General features: G+C 62.5%; 1 protein-coding gene across 3 annotated transcripts; it reads right to left on the minus strand.

Annotated features, from left to right (window-relative positions):
- Window positions 1-597: 597 nt before the first annotated feature.
- N4BP3 (NEDD4 binding protein 3) lies at window positions 598-9,691 on the minus strand. Of its 3 annotated transcripts, none has more exons than XM_045998750.1 (6): window positions 9,508-9,691; window positions 9,132-9,325; window positions 3,433-3,783; window positions 2,645-3,172; window positions 2,077-2,331; window positions 598-1,982 (listed from the first exon to the last, which is right to left on the minus strand). In XM_045998750.1, the coding sequence occupies exons 3-6, from the start codon at window positions 3,751-3,753 to the stop codon at window positions 1,461-1,463; spliced, it is 1,626 nt and encodes a 541-aa protein (XP_045854706.1). In that variant the 5' UTR covers window positions 3,754-3,783; window positions 9,132-9,325; window positions 9,508-9,691; the 3' UTR covers window positions 598-1,460. The 3 variants fall into 3 exon arrangements, with proteins under 3 accessions (XP_045854706.1, XP_045854707.1, XP_045854704.1); XM_045998751.1 differs by adding an exon at window positions 4,927-5,002 and having other exon boundaries at window positions 9,132-9,691; XM_045998748.1 differs by having other exon boundaries at window positions 9,132-9,691.
- Between the last annotated feature and the right edge of the window lie 595 nt (window positions 9,692-10,286).

Genomic DNA, 10,286 nt, shown 5'->3' on the forward strand with positions numbered 1-10,286 from the left:
GTCTGAGGGTGCCGCTGCCCCATCAGGGCAGGGACTGGGAGGGGAGATGTCTGCGGGCTGGCTCCCCTGGAGCGGGATGCACATCTAATTCAACCCTGAGACCCCACGCACCAAAGGCCTAACTGACAGGATGTGCTCAATGCCCAGTGGCAGTTACGGTGATGCACCCATAACGGTGCTGAACTTTACTGCAAGGAGTGGGGACGGGCCACCTGCATGCCAGACTGGATCTGTGCTCCAGGTCACCCACCGGGGAAGAAGCAAAAGCCCAGAGGGGAAACCAGACAGCTGAGAGGCTGGGAGTGGGAGCGGGCTGGAGAGGCCTGAGGACCAAGACCAGGTCTGAGGCAGTGCTGGAGGTGGAGGGTTCTTCCTCTCCGCACAGAGCTTTGCAGAATAGAAATCAGATCACATCTCACCCCTGCTTAAAAACATCCCTTGGTCTTCCATGGCCTACAGGGAAATGGCCACATTCCCCACTGTGGTGCAGGCCCTTTACCAAGTAAACCACCCACAAGTTTTCTCCGCCTGTTTCCTGCCTGACAGGGGTTGGGCGGGGGGCTGCTGCCATCCCTGCAGAGGGAGGGGTGTGCCACAGCCAGACAGAAAGATGGGAGGTGAGTTCTGGGAGGGCCAGGGCCCTCCTGGAGACTTTGGGTGCTCCGAGGGAAGCTGTTTTAGGGACAGCCCCAAACCCAACAGGGGGCTGGGTACCTAGGGCCCAGACTTCCTACCAAGAGAATGTTTCGTGTTCTAGCAATGCCTTGGCTGACTTGCCCTTTTGTTTTTTCTGTGTTCTCTGGCATTGTTCCTTCTGCAAAATCCCACTGGTGCTGAAGAAAGGAATTTCAGCCCACACGGCAGCTAAAAAACCATGTGGTGCCGGGACAAGGATGCCCCCACTGCCCAACAGGCATGCCCAGTGGCTGCACATCCGGGCACTGGGTACCCCTTCTCACCGCCCATGATCATGGAAGGGAGGAGCTACAGCCCAGGGAAAGAACCCTGTCCATCCCCCCCACCATCCACAATCCTCTAGACTCAGGCCAGGGACAAGCCCAATGGAGCAGCCGGGGGCCTCCTTGTAGAAAATGTGGTTTTATTCCCGGGGAGGCCAATGTTCCCATCCCAGCCTCCCTCCTTCACGCCTGCCCTTCTGCATCATGGGGCTCTTCATTCCCCAACCTCCTCCTTTGGGCCACATCTACTCCAGGAACAGGGCGGGGGCCCTGCCAAGGTGCTCCTCTGCCGGGAAGCCTTGCCCCCCCTGGCTCCTGCTGCAGGCCCCCTATGCGGCCTACAGCACCACTGGAGCCCTCCTCTCCGTGGGCCTCCCCACTCCTGGCCAGCCTCAGCAGCTTCTGCCTCCGGCCAGTGTAAGGAAGGAGCCAGCCGTCTCAGGGCAGGCTTGTCCAAACCATTTTCTGGCGGTGCTTCTGCCGCCCGCTCATCCACTGGCCTCAGATCTTGGAGGTCTCCAGTCGGGGACTCCAGGGCGCCGGTGGCTCCCGGAGCGCCCGCAGCTCTTGTTCCAGCGCCTGGTTGCGGCGGTACATGTCCAGGTAGCCTCCCTGGATCTCCCGCTGGTAGCGTAGCACCCGCTCCTTCTCCTCCTGCCATGTCCTACGCTCCCGCTCGAAGCACAGCGCCTGCTCCTGGGCGCGCAGCCGCTCCTGCACCAGCTGGGCCCGCAGCTGCTCGGCGCCCCCTCCGGCCCCTCCGCCCTCGCTGCCACCTGCCTCGGCCAGCAGCCCCCGGCTCTTGCAGTCGTCCGTCTCACAGCTGCCCGGGGCCTCCTCCCGCAGGCTCCGCACCGCCTCCCGCAGCTGGGCCAGCTCCGCGTCCTGCGCCTGCGCCTGCGCCCGGCTGCCCCGCAGCTGCGTCTTCAGGCTGAAGATCTCGGCCAGCTTCTGCGCCAGCTCCGCCTGTGCCTCCCGCAGCTGCTGCTTCAGGAGGCTGATCTCCGCGGTCTTCTGGCACACCTGGAGGGGCACAGCACCGGCAGGAGTGGGCTCAGTCGGCGGGGGCGGGGGGAGAGGACAGGAACAGAGGGTTTCTGGGTGCCTGCTCTCTCACCTCCCATCGGGCCTCCTCCTCGGGTCGGGCGCCAGGGTCGGCCTCGGGAAGGGCGCTGGGGGGGCGTGGCTCTGGGCCCAGGCCCTGCTGCGCCCGGAGCTCTTTGCGCAGCCGCCGCTGCTCCTGCTGGGCCATGAAGAGCTGGAGCTGGAGGTTGCGCTCACTGCGCTCTGCCTTCTGAGCTACCTCGTGTAGCCGCTCCACGTACAGGCGCTTCAGCTCCGCCAGCCACAGCCGCTGGCGCTCCTCCAGCACCTGCCAAGGGGAAGAGACACCTGCCACACCCGCGCCCACTGACACCCAGCTGGGGTTGGAGGGAAAGTGTCCCCAACACGTGGCATGCCCAGGGAGTCGCTCTTCCTCCCTTCCCCACAACTCCTCAACAGCAAGGGCCGCCAGTGACATAACATCCCCATCACGTGGGGGGTGGGGGATTGGATCCTCTCCATCTTCCTTACTCTCTGGGGGCCTGAGCCCCCTAGATGAACTGCCTGGGACCCCTCCTGTCTTCCCTGCACTCCGCTGCCAAGGGGCAGAACAGGACCCCAGGGAAGGGGGGCACTCTCACCTGTGTGAAGGGGTTGGCGCCATCCTCATCACCAAGGCCCCCCTTGAGATCCTCACAGGTGTCCGGCAGGACGGATACCACCTCCTCTGGGGTGGGGCAGGAGAACTCATAGGGCGGTGGCGGCTCAGGCAGGCAGCTCAGCATAGCCAGGGGCCCAGCCTCCTTGGGGACCCGTGAGGCCCGGTCCAGGGAGCCCCCCAGGTGGTTAATGTGGCCCAACGAGGAGCTGAAGGGGCCAGGGCCAGTGCCAGGACTGCGGCCAAAGCTGCCCCCGCTGGAGGAGTCAGACAGGCTGGGCTCGGGCTCGGGGCCACCCTCGTCCAGGCTGAGGGCGTGCAGCAGCTGGGCACGGGCCTGGGCCTGGCTGGCCTGGGGCCCTGGGCTCAGGGGTGGGTGGCAGGCCAGCGTGTGCAGGCTGCCATTGCTGCGCCACATCTTCTGGCCCTTGTGGGCCGCCAGGCTCTGCATGGACAGGAAGCCCTTCCCGGCGCCCGCCACGGGCTTGAACACCGATGGGCGGATGCGGCACTGCCAGGAAGAAAGGGCAGATTTGAGGCCCTGGGCTGACCTCAGCTCTGCCCTCTGACAGAGCTGCTCCCACAGCACCCCCGGGGATCCTGAGAACCTGGGGTTCACGTCCCCAGGGCGTGGTGACCGGTGACCTGTGACCCAGCCTGTGGCAGGAGGTTCATGTCCCAGCCCCATCCGGGCACCTGGGTCTCCAAGGAGACCCCACATTCCCCATCCCCACCCTCCAACACTAAGGAGGGAAGAGGGCAGAGATGCACCTTGTCGAAGCGACCCCGCTCGGGCAGCGAAGTCTTGCTGAAGTCGCCGGCCCGAGGATGTTCTCGGTAGTAGAGAGTGGTGTAGTCAGCAGGCTCGTTCCGAGGGGCTCTCTTGGTGTTCTTGCCGTCCTTCTTGGGGAGGTGCAGGTAGCTGAAGAGCTCACGCTGGCCCAAGCCCTTCCGGAGGAGCCCATCAGGCTGGCGGGAGGTCCGGGACCCGGCGAGTGCTGCCCGTAGTTCTTCCGGGGAGAAGTCCTGCCGTTCCAACAGGCTGCCCACGCTGCCCATGGCAATGGCGGCAGGGCCTGGCGCTGTGGCCATGAAGTTTCAACAGGGCACATGCAGCGGCTTCTGGGGATTGGGAGACTCATCAGGGGCAGGTGGGCACTTGCTACCCCACTTCCCTGGTCCCCTAAGACCAGGGGCATGTTCTCTGTGTCAGCTCCCTCTCTGGCCGGGGCCCAGGAGGAAGACAAGGGTCCTGGACAGAATCCAGGACAGGATTCTTAGGCTGGCCAAGAGAAAGGGGCAGAGCCCCCAAAGCCACCAGCTCGGTACCCCAGCTTCAGCCGGGGGCCGGTGTGATGGGGGATCGTGGGGCATCAGGCGCGAAGCAGTGGGAGAAGGCCCCTCCCAGGACTGGGCCAGCTGAGGACTCAGGCTCATCTTTGCCTTTGTTTGCTCTCCTACCAGGCTTCTCACCCAGTTTGGAGGGAGGCCTATGATTCCCTGTTCCTTCTTTTTCTCTGAGGAGGGGGAAAACCCAGTGCAGCCCCTCTTCCAGCAGTGGGTCAGAGTTCCCCAAGGGAAGCACCTGGCATGGGTGGGGTTGGGGGCTGCAGTGGGAGGGATACAAACAGGAAGGGCCTAGGGGAGGAAGGATGGTGGGAACAATGGCCAGTTTCCGGAACAGGTGTTCACGTAGTCATAGGGGCAGTGGCGGGAGACAGAGGGAAGGGGCAGTGGGGGCCCTTGCCTAAGCTGCCACCCCAAAACCAGGTGGAGGGGGGATCCCAAATCTTGACCCAGCGTGGGGCCAATTGCGTGTGCCAATCTAGCTTCCTCGAGCAGTCTTATCAGAGGCTGGGAGGATGGGCTGAGATAACAAGACAAAAGGTCCAGTTGAGGGCCTGGCCCATAGCCAGGATCAACACAGGCTGACTGAAGCCGAGCTCACCTGCTCAGCGGTGAACTCCTCCCTGGCAGGGCAGCCGGCCCAGAGACCAGGTTAGGGACCAGCTCCCACCTGTGCTGTGATCACACCGTGGAGGGCAGGAGCCTGGCCCCAGTCCCCCACCAGAGCCCCTGTCCAGCCCAGGGTCCCACATGCAGTAGATACGTGGACAGGACCTGCTGAATGAGCGAACACCACCGTCTTCTCTGCCTCCCGCCCCCCAAGCAGCTGCTCCCGATCCCCTACAGACACCCATCAGGCATGCAGCAGCTGTGCGCCCCTCACCCACCCCAATTTGCTTCTGGGACACCCACTCCCACCTCAAACAATGGCCGTTAGGAGGTTCCATCTTCCTCAACCGTTTCCAGGTTTTGTGTTCATGGAAGACAAAGCTCTCTGTGAGTGAGAGGGAGGGGGGCATGGCTCTGCTCCCTACCCCCACCCTGTGGCCAGCTAATAGCCTCTGGGGAGGTCACAGGGCACGTACGATAGGGGGACTCATCCAGTCAAGGAATCACAGGTGCTGGCCATCTCCAGTGACACAGCCCTGGGTAGGGTCTCAGTGAGTCCCAATGACAGAGCTTGTCATCCCTCTTTTAAGACAAGGGCACTGGGGCTCTCAAAGTGAAGTGACTCGGCCAAGGTCACAGAGCTGCTGGGAGTGAGATGCCTGTGATCTCAGCAGGATGGCTGTTGAATGTTTAATGGGGGCCGAGGACGGCACCCACAGGCCAAAGCATTAGAGTTGGAGCGTCCTGCCTCTCAATCTGACATCTCCTTACCATGACAGGCATACCCAATGACAGACACCACTGTGTCTGAGCATGCTTAGCTCTTGTCGCTGCTTCTCAGGGTGGTGGACAGCCAAGAACGTGGCCTCCAGCCCTGCCCTCACACTGTCTGTCTACCAGCACCCAGCCACAATCACTTCTCCTTCTGCCATGCCTCAGTTGCCCATCTCGGAAGTGGGCGAGACTGCCCGCACTGTCTTCCGTTTAGGTTTCCATTACAGAGACGACGGACGTGAAAGGGCTCAAATACGCCCACCTCTCCCCAAAACACACACCACCTCACCTTCCCCTGGGGAGAGCCTGACTTCCTGTCTCAGGGAGAGGTAATGGGCACCCTCTGTTTCCTGCAAAGTGTCTCAGGTCCCAGGAGGGAGCCCGTGATCTGGAGGCAGCCACCGGCCCCCAGAACACATTTACCTTCCTCCTCCATACCGCAGCCCAGTCAGTGAGCAGTGCAATAGCTCCTATGTTAGAGGACAGAGCACGGATGGTCACATCCAACAGCACAGTCACGGACAAGGTCACCCTCACGGCGCTGAGCACCCTCTGGGACACACACACCACACACAAACGCTCTACCACTACACTAGCAAGAAGACCCAGTGATTCTACCCAGCCCCCAGGCTAGATGCAGAGAGGGATGTGTGTGTGTGTGGGGGAGGGGCTTCTCTCCACGTGGACCTGAGCAATTAGAAACAGCTGTGGAGCTGGCCGAAGGGGGCACAAACAGGCCCTTCCTTTCGTCTTTCCCCACCCTTCCCTTGCCCTCCACCCTTCCTCGGTAACTCTTCAGGCTGCGGTATCAGCTTCCCCAGTGGGGCTGAGGCCCCTGACTTCTAGGAGGCTCCACCCTGCCCAGGTCTCAGTCTAGGGACAGTCCCTTTTCCTAAAGGGGTCCATTCCACCTCCCCTCAACACACACATTCCTTCCCCCGTTGCTTGGCGGCTGGGGGGACTGGCCTGATCCGGACAGGGCAGCTGTGCCGGGCTGGGCTGGAGAGGATCTGGCAGCCCCACTGCGAACATCAGAGCAAAAAGCAGGGCGTCCTCTGAGTGCCTCCAAGGGCTCTCCTGTCCAGAGCTCTACTGAGGCTCCGAGCTCCGCACAGAGCTGAAACTCCCTCACCCCCACCGCACCGGCTAGGTTTGGGCTCGGCCTGGGCCATATTCTGCACAGGCCCCAGATGGCCCCCACAGGAGCCCTGAGCATCTGTTCCCCAATCCCTGGGCCCGAGATCAGCCAGCAGCACTGAAAGCCCTGGACACAAAGGGGCATCTCTTTTGGATCAACCCCTGGTGGAGACAGGAACATGAGGGTAGGGAGCCACCCTGGCCATGGGACAGAGACAGGCCACGAAGGGAAGCACCCCCCCTGCGTCTGCTAGTCAGCTTGTCACCAGGCTCACAACAGACTCACAACACACACAGGTGGGAAACACTGACATCCTCCACTTCCGAAGAGGAAACCTAGGTCCAGGAAGTAAAAGCACATGCCTGAGGTCATGTTCAGCCTCACTGGAGAAAGTAGGCAAGCTCCTAAGACTCAGAAACCCACCCTGATGGCTCAGTGGTTAAGCATCTGCCTTGATCTCAGGGTCCTGGGATCGAGCCCCATGTCAGGCTCCCTGCTCAGCGGAGAGTCCGATTCTCCCTCTCCCTCTCCCACTAGTCACTTGTTCTCTCTCTCTAATAAATAAATAAATCTTAAAAAAAAAAAAAGTGGGGCGCCTGGGTGGCTCAGAGGGTTAAAGCCTCTGCCTTCAGCTCAGGTCATGATCCCGGGGTCCTGGGATCGAGCCCCACATCGGGCTCTCTGCTCAGCGGGAAGCCTGTTTCCTCCTCTCTCTCTGCCTGCTTCTCTGCCTACTTGTGATCTCCGTCTGTCAAATAAATAAATAAAGTCTTAAAAAAAAAAAAAGTGACTAATAAAAAAAAAAAGCAGCAACAGCCCCCGCACCCCCCACCCCCGACCCCAGCGCATCTCTTCTAGACTGGCCCATCCAAGAGCATGTGGGCGGGATGCTCCTAGTCCGGCCTTGGCTGTGGTTAGCCCCTCCAGAGCCCAGGCCCCAGGGGAGGGTCCCACCACCTGCTGGGGGATCAGCTTTGCTGAAGGGAGTGTCTGCAGCTGTCCCTGAGGAATTGGACTGGAATGTCCCAGCTCCAAACCAGGGCAGTGCGTGAGGGGGGCCCAGGGCCGGGGTGGAAGAGGCTGCTATACTCCAGTTCCCCCAAGACACCTGAAGAGGCAGAGCCCAGCATCTAACCCCACAGGAGTGAGTCCTAGTATCACCACAGAGTCATGCAGAGGCGTAGACCACTCTACAATTTCTGAGTCCTTTTATTTCATCATCTGAGCTCCTCTCTACAACAGCCTAGTGGGGGGCAGGCGAGGAAACTGAGGCCCAGAAGCCAGCTGCCCAAGATCCCACAATGATGAACAATTCCAACTCCCTAGGCAAGGCCCTTCTCTACTGCTGGACCAGCCAGGGGCACAGGCAGCTGTGGATATATGTCTGCCCAGCACCCCATGCCCCTTTCCCAAGGGCATCCAGCAACCACCTAGGTCTGGACCCCACATAGGTCTAGTCCTGCCTGTGCCTGGGTCAAAGTGAAATAGTGGAACCACTGCTGCCTGGGGACTTTGGAGCCCTGGAAGCTGCTAGTTCTAGAGGCGGTGGCGGGAGCAGGACGGCCGCATTCATTCAGTCTCGCACATACACACCCACACTCAGCCAGCAGGCAGAGAAGCCCTGCCCAGCAGGGCCCTGGGAGGAGGCCGATCACTGGGCCCAGGATGGCCTCCAACCTCGGCTCCCTTCTTGGTTGGGCAGAGAGGGCACAGGGGCCAAGGTCGCCGGTTAGCCAGGCTAAGCCCCAGGTGCAAATGAGGAGGGCCCCAATCTGCATGGGGGGGGTGCTGGGGGCTGGGTGGGAGGCGACAGGTCCCAGCTCAGTCCTCTTCCCAGACACAGCCAGGGACCCCATGTCGCCCTGGCCCCAGGCCGGCCCTCCCTTTAGCCAAAGGTTCTGGCCAGACTGGGATGGTGCTCCGGCCGCCAAGAACTGGTAGTGTCCCCACAGGTCGGGATCCCGGCAGCGGGGATCGGCAGCGAGCCGGCAGCTGCCGCCCTTACAGGACAGGAGACCGGAGCAGGAAGGGGGTATCCCGGAGAGGGCGGGAGAGTGGTCTCGTGGGGAAGGTGGAGGAGCAGACGATGTTGGCATCCCCACGGAATTTCCGCCCCGGGAAGACTGTGGCGGAGGCGTGGGCTCCCCAGAACTGCGGGAGGTCCGCGAGCTACCCGGGGGGCGGGAGGGGGCGTCTCTTGCGGGTCCCTCCCTGGGGCCTGCTCGGAGCGGCCAAGCTGGGGGGCCGAAAGCCCGGGTCAGCCTCCCGCGCCAAGGGCGCCTGCCCCACCTCAGCCGCGGCGCAGGGGTCCCAGGCGCTGCTCCGCGGAGAGCACGTTTGCAGGGGGTGCAGAGAGCCGGGGAACCTGCCGTCTGCTCCTCCAGAGGGGCGTCGCGGTCGGTCCCTGATCCCGCGCCTCGGTGCCTCAGGGTCTGGAAGCAGGGGGCACCTGGGCGCACCCCGCCGCCCCTCCGCCCACTTCTCAGACCCGCACCTCGCCGGCCCAGGGCTGCGGCTTGGCCAAGGTCGCCGGGAAAGCTAGCTCTCGGAGACCGGCCCCACCCCCCAGCCCAGTCCCCGACCCCCCGCGCGTCGCACTCACCATGCTGGCGCCGCTCCGCGCCCCTCGCGCGCCGCAGTTCCCTCGCGCTGATTTGAACCCTCTTTCCAGGCGCCGGCTCCGGGAGAGGCTGCGAGGCGGCCGGGCAGCAGACTCCGGGGGGAAAACGCGGCCGGGAAGGCGGACGCCGGAGCCGGATTGGCGAGGGAGGGACGCGCTCCGCGGCGCTCGCTCGCCTGCCCCAGAGGCGGAGGGAAAACCCGGCCTGACTCACCGGCGCGCCGCCAGCCCAGAGCCCGGCCGGGCCCCCGGATGTGGGGGGCGGGGACGGGGGGCAACCCCCGCCCACCGCGAGCCAACCTGGGCCCCGCCCCGGCTCGCTGCGCGCCACGCGCGGGAGCCGCCCGAGTCCCCTTACCAGCTGCGTCCCGCGCGGATCCCCGGCGGGTCGGCAGCCCCCTGAGCGCCGCCGACGTCCCGGGAGGGCGCCCTGCCCGCCCCGCTCCTCCTCCTCCTGGCCTCGCCCGCACCTCTCCGTTTCCAGAACTCGGCAGCTCCCGAAGAGGCGCGTTCCGTCCATCACCTCCCAGATCCTCGCCGCCTCCTCTTAGGTAAGCACTATTACCCCTTCCGAGGTGGAGCAAAACAGTACTCAGAGAAGGAGAGATACAGCCGGAGCTCCGTGGCCCTGAGCGAGCTCCGTGGCTCCTGAGCGACTGAATTCGGCGCTAAGCATGCTTATTTATTTATTTATTCGCCGCCAAAGCCTTCTAGGGGCAGCAAATTCGGATGCCTTCAGGGGCCCGACAAATAACGTGAGTCAAACAGGTGAAAGACGGTGCAGGAGAGATGGAGGCAGGCAGACATGGACACCTGAAGGTATCCAGAGTCAAACAATTAAAACGTGCGCCTTGCTCAGAAAGTTAGACCTAGTCATCCTAGGACCCAGCAAGTCCACTCCTAGGTATAGTCCCCCAAATTGAAAAGAGGGACTCGGACAAGGGTTTGTACGGGAATGTTCGCAGCCTGACTCTTCCCAGTTGCTTGAGGTGGGCGACACGATCCACACTGCCCAACTGTGGATGAATGGATAAAGACATTGTGGTATATCAACGCGATGGAATAGTAGTCAGCCCTAAAAAAGGAAGCTTTCATACCTGATGCAGTATGCATAAACCTCCAAAAAATGAGGCTTGC

The sequence above is a fragment of the Meles meles genome, chromosome 3 (assembly GCF_922984935.1).
Source record: "Meles meles chromosome 3, mMelMel3.1 paternal haplotype, whole genome shotgun sequence".
In the NCBI taxonomy this organism is placed as follows: domain Eukaryota; kingdom Metazoa; phylum Chordata; class Mammalia; order Carnivora; family Mustelidae; genus Meles; species Meles meles.

Coding starts and splice junctions, on each gene's coding strand:
- N4BP3 (XM_045998750.1), bottom strand. CDS start 3,753: ATGGCCACAGCGCCAGGCCCTGCCGCCATTGCCATGGGCAGCGTGGGC. Junction 2,332..2,644: donor GCGCCAACCCCTTCACACAG/GTGAGAGTGCCC, acceptor TCCCCTTGGCAG/GTGCTGGAGGAGCGCCAGCG. Junction 1,983..2,076: donor AGGAGGAGGCCCGATGGGAG/GTGAGAGAGCAG, acceptor GTGCCCCTCCAG/GTGTGCCAGAAGACCGCGGA.